Source organism: Gracilinanus agilis, chromosome 4, assembly GCF_016433145.1.
Source record: "Gracilinanus agilis isolate LMUSP501 chromosome 4, AgileGrace, whole genome shotgun sequence".
Lineage (NCBI taxonomy): Eukaryota > Metazoa > Chordata > Mammalia > Didelphimorphia > Didelphidae > Gracilinanus > Gracilinanus agilis.
The window spans coordinates 438,104,300-438,120,122 of record NC_058133.1 but is presented as its reverse complement, the minus strand read 5'-3'; the positions used below and the strand labels follow the sequence as shown (position 1 = coordinate 438,120,122).

At 40.7% G+C, this 15,823-nt stretch overlaps 1 protein-coding gene across 1 annotated transcript in view; it reads left to right on the top strand.

The window, feature by feature from the left end:
- Positions 1 to 3,206: 3,206 nt before the first annotated feature.
- The window catches only part of F11R (F11 receptor), a 35,610-nt gene continuing 22,993 nt past the window's right edge, over positions 3,207 to 15,823 (top strand). Inside the window, exon 1 of the mRNA XM_044675821.1 lies at positions 3,207 to 3,337. Within this exon, the coding sequence (XP_044531756.1) occupies positions 3,280 to 3,337 (58 nt within the window). The 5' untranslated portion in view covers positions 3,207 to 3,279. The remainder of the gene's footprint in view (positions 3,338 to 15,823) is intronic.

Sequence of the window (15,823 nt, the reverse complement as noted above, 5' to 3'; positions counted from 1 at the left end):
CCAGGACCTCCCATCTCTAGGCCTGGCTCTTAACCTACTGAACTGCTTCCCCTGCCCCTTCCCCCCCCAAATTAGCTACATTTTGATCTGACTATCAAACTAGTTCTGAATCTTTTTGTATTATTATCTAACCCATCTCTCTATATCTTCCACTCCACTGTGACAGTATTTAACTGGAAAGAAGAAATTAGGTATAAACCGATGTCTCGCACCATATTCTACAATGCATTCTAAATTGATACACAGTCTTAATATTAAAGATCATACAGTGAAAAAACTAAAATTGAAGGCAATGTACCTTTCATAGTTATGTGTAGGAGATATATTCTTAAGCAAAGGAAACAGGCAATTATAATGAAATAAATAACTGATTACATGAAATTGAAAAACTTCTACACAGACAAAACTAAGGAATCTAGGATAAGGGGAAGCCTTCAAATGGGAAAACATCTTTATTTTATTTATATAAAATTTTATATTTTACTGATAAGGATTTGGCATTCAAAATACATAAGCAATTAACAAATAGATATATAAAAGATTTCCCCATTCCCCAATAGACAAGTAATCAAAGGTTATGAATAAACAGTTCTCAAAAGAGGAACTGCAAAATATTTACAACTATACGAAAGAATTCTTCAAATCACAAATAATAAGAGAAAACAAATAAAATAACCCTGAATTTTTACCTTACACCTTGCAAACTGGAAGAGATGACAAAAAATGGCAATAGTTAATATTGGAGAGATTATAGTATGATAGGCACACTGATTCATTGTTGGTGGAGCTGTGAATCAGTATAACCATTTTTTTTAATGTTGTTATCTCCACTTTCATGTATCTTCAACTTCTCCCTTGCTACTCACTGGCTCTTTTTCATTTGTATAAAACATTCAGATTTCCCCAGTCCTAAAAAACAAGAGGCTTCCCATGATTCTTTTAGTCCAGTTATAATACTATCCTTTTCCTTTCTTTGCCTTCCTAGCTAAACTTCTTTAGAAAAGTTGTCTGAACACATTCATTCTATTTTTTTACTACTCTTTTTCTCCTTAATCTCCTCTAATTGACTTTCTTTCCTTTAGTGTTTTACAGAAACTGCTTCCTCTAAGGTTATTAATTATATTTAATTGCTATACTCAATATAGTTTTTGACACTTGTCAATAACTTCTGGATATTTTCTCTTCCCTAGGTTTCTAGAGATACCATTCTTTCCAGGTTCTTTTTCTATTTGTTGAATTTATGCTTTTTTGACTCCTTCAGTGATTTCTGATCTCTTAAATTAAATATTCCTCAAGGTCTTTCTTTGATCAGTATATCCATTTTGGAAAGCAATTTGGAATTATGTAAATAAAGTGACTAAAATGTTCATGTCCTTTCAACTCAGATTCCATTACTCTCTTTGTAATCACCATTTCTCTTTCTAGATGTTTGCCAACTCTCTCGGTAATGATCTAATTTAGATTTCTCCAAGTTAAGCCCAGGAGTTAATATTTTGCATATTCTGCTCTCATTTTTTTTTCTTTTTTTACAATGGAGACAGTTCAATAAATGCCCCCATGGGTAGCTAGGTGGCACTGTGGATAGTGCTGAACCTGGAATCAGGAAGACTCATCTTTCTGAGTTCAAATCTGGCCTCAGACACTTACTAGTTGTGTGACTCTAGGCAAGTCACTTAAACTTGTTTGCCTCAGTTTCCTCATCTGTAAAGTGAGTTGGAGAAGGAAATAACAAGCTACTCCAGGACTTCTGTCAAGAAAACCCCAAATAGGGTCGTGAATAGTTGAAAAATGTCCCTATTTTCAAAAGCAAAGTGGTACATTAGAAAGAATACTGGATTTGTAATTAGACAACCCCCTTGGATTCAAATCCCCGTTCTGTCACTACCTTTGGGAAATCAGTGAATCAACACTTCTATTAAACATGATGCCAGGGGATCAAATAAAATAATCAAATAAAAAGAATGAAAAAAATAAGGGAAAGTAATGAAATCTCTCTGAACCCCTTGTAAAATGAGTTTAGATAGGATGACTTCAGGGTCCCTTCCAGCTCTAAATTTATAATCCTGCGAGTCTATGAAGTGCCAGATTGGGACAAGGTCATAGATAGGAGTGAATGGGATGATTCATACAGGTCAGGGATTAGCAAGAAGGAAAATCACCTCTTCCGTAGAGAGAGAAGGAATATAGCTTTCGAGATGAAAGTGGACTCTTGAGATCATCTAGTTGAACTTCCTTGTTCTATACATGAGGAAAGTGAAGTTAGAAAGATGATTTTTGCCTCTGGTATGCAGGATGAGTCACAGAGAGTTGAAGAGTGAAGGGCAGCTAGATGCCGCAGTGAACATTGTGGAGTCTATAGTCATGAAGACACATCCACCTGAGTTCAAAAGTGGCCTCGGACACTTATTAGCTGTGGGATCCTGGGCAAGCCACTTAACTCTGGTCGCCTCAGTTCCGGAAATGGCAAAATCACTCCAGTATCTCTTCCAAAAGAGTATTGACTCAACAACAACAACAACAACGAAGGGAATCGAGAGACCTAGAACTCAATGAAGATCTCAATGAAGTCTGCTACAGAGAGGGCAATGGGGGAAAGGTGGGTTTGGGAACTTAAGAAAAGGTTCTGTGGAGAATGTCAGGAGTCAAGCCATGAATAAAATTATTACCTTGTATGTAGCAAGAACGATCTAGTAGAGGTTATATAGATCAGATCTGTAATGGAAATAGCCATCCATCTAACGCTCTAGCGATTTTCTTCTACGGGATTTAAGTACTAAAGGAACATCGGATACTGAGTTCCCAGGGGTTCCCTTGGCTGCTTCTCCCCTACTTTCTTACCTGAAACCCTACCCAAATCACCCCGCCTCTTCCCAAACCCCCGCAATTTGTTCAATGGTTCACCAGCAGGAATACTGTCCAATCGGATCTATCCTTACCTGGAACAGGCTCCAAGTTCATCAGAAGGAATGACATTCGTTTAAACCAATCAGAAAAGTTTCGGTCTGGGAACTGTGCCAATCCTACCGGGAGTAAGGTGTTGGGTGGGGTTGCACCTGGCTACGGTGAGTCACTCAGGATCCGAGGCAGCTCTCTTCACCAATCAAACGATAGTGAGGCGGAGCGCCAACCAATCGGGAGTGGCGGGAAGCGAGGGGCGGGATCCCACCTGGTGGCCGCGGTTTAGCCTGGGCGCGGCGGTTGGGGAAGAGACACTCCTGGGTTCTGGGCAGCTTGGTGAGCGGCGCAGATCTAGAGATCGGCTTCGGGATCACGCTCGGGATGGCGGATCGGGCCGGTCTGAGGCACCTTCTCCTTTTTCTCTCAGCGGCGTCTTTCTGTGAGTGCTCGGGGCTTTGAGGAGGATCGTTAGGCTAAGATAGGGTCGAGGGCTCCCCACCTCCACAAACTCGCTCCCCGCCTGGGACATTGTTCTAACCCCTCTCTCCCATACATCCACATCCTGCGCTTCCCATCCCCCCTCCCCACCCATAAATTATAGCCCTACTAAGGTCTTTGTGCCATTGTACACCCATCTCCTCTTCCTCCTCTCTGTCTCTTATCTCTGTGCCACTCTCTGTCTCTGTCTCTCTCCTTCCCTCTCCCCCACCCCACCAGTTCCCCACCAACTTCCGTTCCCACCTCAATCCCCCCCTCTTCCTCTGTTCTCTCTCTCCCTCCCAAGAGAGACTTTGGGTCTCTCCCACACCCAAATCCACACCCATATAAAATCATGCTAGGGAGATAGTACTTGTAAATCGCCTAGCACTGCCCCTGCCACATAGTAGGAGCTTTATAAATTCTTATTCCTTTCCCCAATACATGCCTACAGACACTACAATCTTTTGGGGATTTGTGCCCACCCGGTCCCCTCTTCCACATACTTATTTATATCATCCCCGTGAGGGGTCTTAAGTACAGACACTTATATGAGAAATAGCTCATAAAATTGCCTTTTATTGTCTTCCCACTGCCAAGCTGGGGTCACAGCTATGGCCAACAAAGGATTGGGCAGGGAAAGGGTAAAGATTTTTGTCCTGTTGCTGAGGAGACCTTTTCTTTAGGCGGCTGCCTGATTTCATGGGAATGCGGGCCCCCTACCCCTTCGTTCCTTATCATTTGCTAGTCATGGTTGTTGCTTCTGGAAAGCCACTTATTCTCAAAGTTGGGCTGAAGTGGAAATTAGGAATTCCACAAACAGGCGGTGCTTCCCTAGGCTCCTCTTCCAGTGTTCTACCTCTGGAGGACTTAATCTTTGTTGTTGACTAACTGACCATTCCCCTTGGGGAGGGGGAGGTTTTCTGTGATTGGATGGACTTTTTTCCCTGCCCAGAACACTGCCCTTCCTCCACCTCTGGGTTAGAGTTTTTGTTTCTTTCATAAACTCCCTTTCCTCTGGAAAAAAGAGAAATACGTTTAGTGGAGTCTGTGACTTTAGATATGTCCGTTTAGGCTAGCCGTCTGGTTTGTTATATTGGTTAGTCTGGGTCACTGCCAATTTGTACCTATATCTTTATGTTTAGAATGCCTTGGTGTGAGATTTATATGAATGTTTATCTATCTTATCTGAGTGCTTGTGTAAACATTATGTGGGTTTTGTGTACCTTTTTTCTTCTCATTTTCCCCCTTTCCTTTTGGTTTCTCCTCTTTCATTTCCCTTTGTCTCCTCTCATTTCCCTTTTTTCTTATCTTCTGATTATACCTTAGAAATGCACTGGTTTTGCTTAGTCCCTTGTGCCATAGCTAAGATTCAAAAGGTTCTCAGACAAAATGTCTTCTCTGAATTACCAGAGGCAATCTGACACTTTAGCCTTCTTTCTCTAGCCAGTGGCTTTAACAGGCCAAAAGTTACTAAATCATGGACCTTTCTTTTCTATCCTCTTCATCTAATTCCTTTTACATCTTGTGGGAATTCCTTTGTACACTCTTTTTTACATCTTGTAGGAATTCCTAGGCAGTTTGACTCAAGTTAAGGAGGGGGACTACCTTCTAGTTTGATTTGAGAATGGGGAGATAACCTAGAGAGAGTTGAAAGAAAGTGGAAAGGATTCCTCTTCAAAAATATTTTTAGCAGGTCTTTTTATTATTGCAAAGAAGTGGAAATTGAAGAGACTTGAATATAATGGAATATTATTGTGCCATTAGAAATTTTGAAAAGGACAGTTTCAGAGAAACTTCAGAAGTCTTCCACTAACTGATAGTAAAGCGAAGTGAGAAGAACCAAGGGACATCTGCAGTTTGGGGATCTTCAGGGTAACGAGTGAGGTAAAAGGAATTTAAGACTGATTTAGTAGAATTGGCTTAGAAGTACAGTTGAGCATAAAATATAGTGTATTCAGAGGATAGTGCAATTGGATAGGGCTAAGAGTCAGGAGACCAGGGTCCTTAAGGAAATCATATTTAACTTTTCTGAGTTTCCATCTTATTTGTTTAAAAAAAAATTGCCATCCTGCCCTGCCTCACAAATTTGTGGTGAGGATGAAATAAGGTAATAATTAGGTGTAAAATGTATGATAGTATTATCAAGTGATCACTGCCTCAGAATTAGGCCCTTTCACTTGGGTTGGGTTTGAAAGGAGAGTGACATGACTGTCAGATCAGTCTGGAGGAGAGAGCATCATGGGATATTTAATGGCTTAGGATCAATTAAGAGTTGTTCAGTAGTTTTCATTCACATCTGATTCTTCTTTGACCCCATTTGGGGTTTTCTTGGCAGAGAAACGCCTATTTTCCCATTATCCTTTCTAGCTTATTTTACAGATGAGGAAACTGAAGCAAACAGGGTTAAGTGACTTGCCTAGAATCACACAGCTAAGTATCTGAGGTCAGATGTGAACTCAGGAAGATGAGTTTTCCAGGCCTGACACTATCTACTACACCACCTAGCAGGAGGGGAAAATTTCTATTTCAAACTCCCAACTGGTAATAGGCAGAAAGCAGGGCTGCTTCCTGAGCTTTCAGTCTAGCCTTTGACTGCTTCTTCTGTTTAGCTGCTCAAAGCATTTACTAAACAACCCCTCACACCTGAGTCGCCCTGTCTCTCCATTCTCCAACCTACCTCCTTTGCTTTAATACTCAAAGATGAGTTCTTGGGGGCTTCTACAATGATCTATGTATGATCTATGCTATCTGGACCTATTTTTTTAAACCCTTACCTTCGGTTTTAGAATTTTTCTAAGGCAGAAGAGCGGCTGGGGCTAGGCAATGGGGGTTAAGTGACTTGGCTCAGGGTCACACAGCTAGGAAGTGTCTGAGGTCTTAATTTGAACCTAGGACCTCCTATCTCTAGGCCTGGCTCTCAATCCACTGAGCCACCCAGCTGCCCCTGGACCTAATGTTTTGAAAAGAGTTGAATTCTATTGGAAGAATACTTCATAGGGCAAGGAAAAGAGTTGAAAATACACTATAATTCAACCAATGTTTATTAATTGCCCATTATGTATAGGATACTGTACTGGGCACTGGGAACACAAGGACAAAAATGTAATAGTCCTTAGGGGCAGGTGGAGAAGATAAATAGATTTTTCAAATCTCTTAGATTATGAGCTCTTTGGAGTGTTGGGATTGCATAGTTATTTATATTTATGGCCCTAGCACCTCACTTCTACACCATAGGTACTTAAATATTTGTTGTGTTGAAAGCTGAGTCTCAGTCTGGGAATTTTATGGTTATTATATGGAAGGAGGGCAACTGCTCTTCTCATTTCTTCTGAGGATCAAATTAGATAGAAAGGTCGGAGATTACAGTGACAGGAAGATTGGGGGCCAGATATTAAGAAAGTCGGGGCTGTAGATCAGAACTAACTGAGGTTGCTAGAATCCCCCTTTCCAGGAGTTCTGTCAGTGTAGGAGAGTCTGCATCCGGCTGGCCTAGCCAAGGGGAAGTTTTACTTAAAAACTGGGTGGGATGACTTAGGAAGTTCTCATATAACTCTGCATGGGGGAATTTTTTGTGGCACTTAAGGTATAGTGTCAGGCTTGAGACTTGAAAAAACTTGGATTGAAACTTGCCTTCTACTCCAGTTGCTGCTGCAGGTCCTTGTTCTCTGTTTCCAGGCATTTCAGGTGGAGGAAGAAGGGCTTGTTCTGGCTCTGCCTTTCCCTTAGCTATGCCCCCAAGTTTCCTGTGCTGAATTCACTTATTTCCTGCATTCCAGGCTATTGTTATGGAAATGCTTGTTTTGTGGCTACTGTTGGGTTACGCTGGGGATTGTTAAGGGACTGGCTTTAAGATAAGAGATGTGGTTAATGGTTCATTAGCTTCCTTGCCTTTCTGGTGGCTAGAGATGTGGGGGCCTGTCCTGCTCTGAACTCACTTCCTTGAGTGGGAGGAGACAGGACCCAAATGCTAACTGACCAAGTAGGAGTGAGAGGTTGGGGAGGTGAATCAGTTCTCATCTTTCTTCCTTCTCCCGTTCACTTTTGGCCTGTTGGACAAAAATTCTCTTAAGACCTTTGGCAGACAATAAAGAAGGAAGGAAAGAAGCACTTACTATATGCCAATTTACAAATATTGTCTGTTTGTTCCTCATGACAACCCTGGGAAGTAAGTGCTATTATTATCATCCTCATTTTGCAACTGAAGGTTAAGTGACTTGCCCAGTGTCACAGAGGTAGGACACCTGTCTGAGGCTGGATTTGAACTTAAGACGACTTCCTGGCTCCAGACCCAGCATTCCCTTTACTATGCCACCTAGGAAAACTAGGAAATATGTATTAGAACACATACAACCTTCTTTTTTCTCTCCTATCCACTACCTTCTCTTTCCTTCTTCTCTGGCACTTTCATTCTGCTTTCTTTTTTCAGTTTCCAATATTTGTCATGCTCAGGGACTCTGGCCAGTTAGCTTTAAGTTGGATCCAGTTTTTTAAACCTAGTCCTGTTAGGTGTTTTCAGCTTTGACTCTCTGATGCAGTCATTTGGTTTGTAGCTAAAGATTGTATGTTGTAGTGAGACCTTAGATGATATACTCTCCCTTTCTTTACAAGAAGGCAGCTGAGTCTAAGGGGTAGTGGGAACTATTGGTATATATCCTCCTGTGTTTGCACACAATAATGAGTCTGTTTCCACTTTTCACATCCAACCTTACAGTGGTGGGTTTAGGAAAGACATAACTTATCTTATAAATTAAAGGAGAAAGTCAATTCCCTTGTATATAAGAGAATTAGGGAGTTACTATAAAGATTTGGATCTGACACTTTCCAAAAGTTTGAACAGAACCTGGATGGGTCACCTGTCATCCAGGAGAATTCCTGTATTGAGTAGGAGGTTGGGCTAGATAACCTGGAAGGGCCTTTCCAAACCTATGATTCATTGATCTTGGTCAGGAACCATATGACAGCTGAGCAGCCAACCACAGGAACAGTCATGAGCTAAAACGAGCCCTTCCCCGAGAATCCTGCCTGTGACTCCTTGATAAGTGAACTTTCTGTCTAAAGTCCAGTTTAGCTCATCTGCTCTGTGAAGTGAGAGTAGGATGATGGAAATAGGTTGGGGAGGGCCTGGGACAAAACAGGAAGTATGGTGCCAGGCCCCAGGCTGGCTGAGTTTTGGGCTGGGCTGGGAGGCTTCTCTTGTAATGATGCCTGGACAGGTCTGGCCCAAACCTCCTGGCTGGGATGCTGAGAGGAGGAGCTAAGCAAGTAGAACTGGAAATTCTACCAAGAGGGTGGGATGGGGAGAGTAAGAGTAAAAACTTGAATTTTGCTCTCTTATTACCACTCTTTGCCATCTTCCTTGGGCCATGCCAGCTCTCCTATATTACTTAGTATTCAGCCAAGGATGGACAGCTTAAATTCAGTCTGACCTGTTGGCAGGCTCACACTCCTTATGCCTACCCTGCCCCTCTCTTGTCTTTTGGAAAATAGCTACCAGTGTCTGACCCTTCTAGCTCAGTTGGCTTAGGCCTGGTTTTCCGGGCAATATTTTTGTGGTAGAGTTGAGATATCTGTTTCTAGGAAGTAGGAGCTGAATGGAAGGAAATGGTGGAAGGTTGAAACTCCAGGCTCAGATTCCAGTAGTATTGCTTGGTTGTTGTTGTGGTTTTTTTGGGGGGGGTGCTACTTCCATTTTTAAATTTATTTCTGGGCCTGAAGGACCAAATAATTAATTTGGGGTATTTTCCCATGGTTACATGATTCATGTTCTTTCTCTTCCCCTCACCACCCCAGCCAATGAGTAATTCCACTGGGTTTTACATATGTATGTCATTGATCAAGACCTATTTCCATATTTTTAATATTTATTGCTTGGTTTTCTTGAAATTTCTATGTACTAGAAATTTCTTGATCCCATATATCTCTTCTTTCTTCTTTGTTTCATATATTGGACTTGCATACACTCAGATCTTGGTTTTTTGATCTCCAATGATCAGTTTTTATTTATTTTATCTATCTGCTATTTCCTCTCTTTCAAGTATTTCCCTTGGTTTTTGATCTCCAATGATCAGTTTTTATTTATTTTATCTATCTGCTATTTCCTCTCTTTCAAGTATTTCCCCCCCCTCCCAATTTTTTCAAACTTGTGTCTCTTGACCCCTTTACCATATTTCCTTTTCTTGTATACTTCCTGTTATGTCTCTCTCCTACCTGAGACTTTGTTTTTGCCTTCCCTTTTTTAATTTCATTCTTCCCAGGCTTCCCTCCTCACTTGTGTCTGCCTTATTCTTTCTGGAATTCTTTTACTCTTCCCTTGATTTTCTAAACTTTTGGGATTTTCTAAAGCTTTTGCCATCAACCACAAGCCAGGACTTACTACGCTACTGGTGCCAAATCTGGGTCTTGACTGTTTTTGCGCCTGCAGTTCATTACCCTTCTGCCTTACAGACAAAGAATGTCAACCAGTCTAAAGTGTAAGAAATAAAATTTAGTTATTATAGCTATATATTAAAAATATGTGGCCGCCAGGAATCAACAATTCAGGTTGATTCCGTAATTTAATCAGACCCAAGTCAGCATCGGGTTGAGGAGTTTATTTACAATCAGGTAGGCAAAGTAGGGATAAAGAGAAGAGGGAGGTTAGAAGTCTAAATAAATGAAGCTGTAAGCCACAAGGCCCAACAGCCAGATAGGCAGAGTTTAGAATTGGCCCAGCTAGGCCAAGGAAGCCAGCCTAACTTACCCACGTGACAATATAGAGTGTAAGTGTTCTGTGGTCTCAGGAGATGCTTCTTCCTCCAGTTCCAGGCGGCAACTGCCCCCACAGGAAGTTCACTCACTTACTTAAAGAGATCATGTCTTTCATCACTTCCTGTGGTCCACCTCTAATTCAAATGGACAAATGGCAGTTTCTACATTGATTTGGACTGCCCAAAGGGCAGTCCCTTATTCTTGATTTGTTACTTATTGTCACGTGTGGGTAACTCGTCTCCCCTCCCCACTAAGGGAGGTGGGAGTGACATCATTAGCACGCCTGGGTTGAGTAGATTTTTGACTATTAATGGGATCTGGCTAATTCTATTTACACAAAAGGACCAGTGTCCCTGAGAACTTTAGGCCCATTTGTATTCTTTTGTGCTTCAATTACTTGCATTTCTTCCTGAACCTTTCCCTTACCTCTACCTCTTATTCATCATGGAGAGAAAATGAGTATAGGGATGTTTTCTTATCATAGAAGAGAAATATTTTATAGAAATGAAGTATGAGAAATCATAGCATTAAAATTTTATTCCTACTCTTCCCCAAATTTATACAGGTTTCAAGTGGTCCAGCTCGATGTCTAATGATATCAGTCCTCTTTTAGTCTGGGCCCTCTAGAGTCTATCTTGTATATTAAGATTTCTTCTAGATGGTGTGTTTTCTTTCTAAGTTATTATTCACAGATTTTGACTCTCCCCAGCATTTAGTCTTGGATTTAATCTGTTGGTAGATTTGTAATTGCTATCCCATGCCAATTAGGGAATCCTGAGACAAAAAAATTATATCTACTTGGGGGTATCTGGGTGGCTCAGTGGAGAGAGGTTCTAGGTTCAAATTTGGCCTCAGACACTTCCTAGCTGGGTGACCCTGGGCAAGTCACTTAACTCCATTGCCTACCCTTACCACTCTTCTGCCTTGGAGCCAATACACAGTATTAACTCCAAGATGGAAGGTAAGGGTTTTAGGAGAAAAAAAAAAAAGAATTATATCTACCTCTCTCTACAGTTATTTAAAATCAAAATAATTCAAATTCATTTAACTCATCATTGATTCTTTTTTTTTCTTTTCATAAAATGAACTTGTGATTCGTTTGGTACAAAAAACTACCAATGCAGGTTGGTAGCTCTGTCCTGGAGGGCTGCTTGGAGTACCAATTGACTTGCCCTGTGTCACATAGCTAATATGTGTTGAGGCAGGACTTGAACCTTCCTCTGAGCCCAGCTCTCTGGACAGTTTTGCAGTACTGCCTCTCAATCATCAATTGTTCCTCTCCCCTTTCTCTCAATTTACAGATACCCATATTACCTTTCTTTATAGCCTTCTTAGGTCCTATCCTCTTTCCCCCCTTGGGAATAGAAAGCTAAACAAAATTATAATTCATTAGTTTGAATAGCCTAAAACTTTCTAATAATACTGTATTCAGAAGTAAGACTAAGATGAGGTTACTGGAGTAATTTGTAAAGATTCAGCTCAGAATCGGATACGGTGCCCTGTCTCTTTAATAATTTTAGAAGCTGAGAGCCAACATTTGATGCATTGTTTTATACTGTTCCTTGTTGCTTTGTTCTTGCCCAATAACATGAATATATAATGCCCATGGTGGGGCGGAAATTTCATTAGAGGAAGTGAAAATTCAAGCAAAATTCTATTATGATAAACTTCAAGGGAGTGAGTGGGGTAGTGTTCAGACTTTCTCTTTGTACCATAATTTCATTGTAATGAATGCTTACTGAACTTGGAAGAAGTAGGCATTGGGGAATTATCCCAAAATATTTCCTCCACTCCATAGTTTACTTATAATTATAATCCTTTTTATAATGCAAACATTGATTCTATTTAAAAAAGCAGTGTTTTATCTAGGAAATTCTGTTGGGGGCAGCTGGGTAGCTCAGTGGATTGAGAGTTAGGCCTAGATATGGGAGGGCCTAGGTTCAAATCCGGCCTCAGACACTTCCCAGCTGTGTGACCCTGGACAAGTCACTTGACCCCCATTGCCCACCCTTACCACTCTTCCACCTATGAGCCAATACACAGAAGTTAAGGGTTTAAAAAAAAAAAAAAAGGAAATTTTGTTTTAGTTCGATTAGTTCCAATTGTGTGCTGGGCACGGTGAAAAAGATATGAGTAAGATTGTCTTACCCTCATGGAGTTTGGGAGTTAATAGGAGAGCTAATGTACATACACAGACAACTAAGGAAAAATGTTTACCCTGAAGACTTGACAGCTATGTTTCCATTGCTGTGACGGAAATAAAAGAACTTTGATTGGTTTGGTCCATCCCTTCTTCCCTTCTGTCGCTATTCTTAACACTTTGGAGTGAATGCTATTCTTCTTTCTACACTGGTGATTTTACATCTTCATTGCAGGCTGCTAGAAAAAAAATGTTTATGCTACTTTGCATAGACAAACACACACACAGCTATTCTTGAGAAGTTTTTCTTTTAAGACCCATATGCAGGAATGGTCTTGTGAGAGAACCAGGCTAAAAGTCCCAAATTTATGTATCCTACCCTAATCTCTTTGCATCACTGACTGCCTTTTGGACAAGTTGAACTCACAAACTCAATGTCCAATGCAGAACTCATCACTTTTCTCCCACAACTCAAGCCTCTTCTGAATTTTCTTATTCCTTTAGAAGGCACTGCCTTCCTTCAGTTACATAAGTTCACAACCTTGATGCCATCCTTGCCCTGCCTTGTCCCACTTATCCAAATAGTTACTAAAAATTTTCTTGCTCCACAAGTTCTTTTATATACACCCTCTTTTCTTCAATCAGAGAACAAACATCCTCTCCAAGTTCTGCTAACCTCTTTCCTGGATTACATTGACCTCCCTGCTTCAAGTCATTCCCTGATCCACGACTGCCAAAGTAATTTTCCTAAAGTATAGTTCCTACCATATCACTTCTTTTACCCTTTTCAGTAAATTCCAGTGTTCCTTATTGCTTCTTTTTTTTTCCCAAACTTTTAAAAATTTTAAACTTTTGCCTTCTGTCTTAAAATTAATTCTGAATGGTAAGGGCTAGGCATTGAGGATGGAGTGACTTATCCAGGGTCACACAAATAGGAAGTGTCTGAGACCAAATTGAACTCAGAACCTCCAATCTCCAGGTCTGACTCTCAGTCCATTGAGCCAACCAGGTGTCCCACTTTCCCCATCTTGCTTCCTAAGATCAAATATAAACTCTTTAGAATTTAGACCTCTGGACAATCTAGCCCCTGCCTTCCTTTTCTAGTCTATATACACACCTGTCCTCTCCACAGACTTTATAGGCCAGCATGCTGGCTTGTCTCCTGCTACTCCCTTCTACTCCCTTTGTACTGTCTTTCTCCTCTCCCTGGAATGCTTCACACACACCCCACCCCGCCCCCCACTCCCTCCACTGGGCTTTTGTGGTTTCTTCTAATTCAGGGTGTTAAGATAAAAAATGATGAAGGTCGAGATTAAAAAGGGAGAATAGTATTTTAATAAGAACCATGCAATTCAAAACAAACTAGGGTCTGGGATCTCCAGGAGGCATCTGACCTCTGCCTCTTGGAGTCCCATTTCCCTGAAGACAAGTGCTTTGAACTGCAAATCTTTCTGCTCCTCTCAACTGCTCACGTCTGCCTTTCCACTGTTGATTTTATTGGCTTTATATGTGTCTGGTAGATACCTATATATTTATATTGGCCTTCTGAGTTTGAATGTAAGCTGTTAGAGTGCAAGGGATTCTCTTTTATTTTTCTCTCCTTCCTCACCTTCCAGTGCCTAGCATATTTTATTTGTTTTTCAATCATTCTCAATTGTGTTCCACTCCTAGTGATCCCATCTGGAGTTTTCTCGCCAAAGATTAGTAGAGTGGTTTGCCATATTCTTTTCTAGCTTATTTGACCAACTGAAGAAGCTGAGACAACCAGGGTTAAGTGATTTGCCCAGGGCCCCACAACTAGTAAGTGACTGAGGCCAGATTTGAATTTAGGAAGATGAGTCTTCCTGACTTCAAGCTTGGCACTCATCTACTGTGCCCTTTGAGCTGCCCCGCTGAGCATATAGTAGCCACTTAATGAATGGCTGCTTAATTGATTGACCTGGTCAACTTCCAGAAAATTAAAGTATTCTACAGACTTACCCAAAAGGGAAAGTGTACTACTGAGTACTAAGTTAATTTCTATTCTTTAAATGCCTTTAACTTGGCTTGTGGCTCCGAGTGACTGAAATCCAATATTTTGCTTTTTGGATCTTTAAAAATGTGTCCATTTTAACTATCACTTCCACTATCTTGAATACTTTAAGCATCTACCATTCCACTGCCTGCACATTACTGAGTCCAAGTGTACATATTTTCAGGGTTTATTTATAAAGGAAGAATATATTTACACATATTACAAATGGAATCAAAACTGATTAAAAACTTTCAGACTAGAAGACTCTTTGGTTGATTCTACAGCTTGTAAAACTTATCTTAGTCTAACTATTCGTCTATATTCTTCCTTTTAGATTCTGCAGTAGTTGAAGGCATTGAAGTGGGAAGGAAATGAGTTCATAGTTACTATTTGAATTGTTTCTTGTTCCGTCCTGTCCAACTCTTTGTGACTCCATTTAGGGGATTTTTGGCAAAGATACTGGAGTGGTTTGCCATTTCCTTTTTCAGTTTATTAGACTGGTGAGGAAATTGAGGCAAACAGGGTCAAGTGACTTTCATAGGTACATAATTAATGTGTCTGAGGTCAGATTTGAACTCTGGTCTTCCTGGACCCAGCATTCTATCCACTGTACCACCTAGCTGCCCCAGTGCTATTTGAGTACATATGTCAAAATGAGAGGAGAGGTATGCTATGGATGGATAAAGAAAGGAGGCAAGGGAAATAATCTTGTGAGAGACTGAAACACTTTATCTGTGAGAATCTTGGGTCTGATCTTTTAACACTATGTAGAGGGCTAAATCCAAATAATCTTATCTATTAATGAACTTCAGATTAGGTTAGAAGATTTGAGTTCTAGTCCTGCCAGTTATGTGACCTCAAGCAAAGTCACTTCATCTGTTTCCTTAGAGAAATGAAAAAACATGGTTTTGTTATTGACATTACCCTAACTACTTGAAAATACCTTTTATTTATTTTGTATTAGAGGCACCTTGGCATACTGGATAGAGAGCTAGGAATTCCCACTTGTGATATGAACTGGCTGTTGTGGGATCCTGGACACATCCCTTTCCTATTCAGTACTCTAGGTGACTCTGAAATCAAAATCATGAAGCATTTGTTAAACGAATTCCATGTGCTAGACACGGTGTTAAATGCAGGGAAATAAAAAGAAAGGCAAAAAACCCAGCCCCTGCCCACAAGGAGCTCACAGTCTAACGGAGTGTAAAAGTGAAATTTGGGAAATGCCATCTAAAAGTGTATATATTTCTATGGACATGGAAGATGTATCAAACTACATTTCCCGTGATCCAATGTGGTCCAACTGGTTTCTGTTTCCGGGTTTTTGGGCGTGGGGAGGCCTACGTCTTGACGCAGGGAAGAGTTTATAATCTCCTGGGTTAGGAGGGAGCTCTCTCTTGGCCAGCAGACTCAGGTAGAGATGGGAGACAAATGGGAGCGGCAGTTTTGAATGCTTACAAGCGCATGGTGTAATTATCTATCAGCATGGCTTTAATTAAATTACTAATAATTATTATTATACCAGCCTTTATCATTTTTAATAT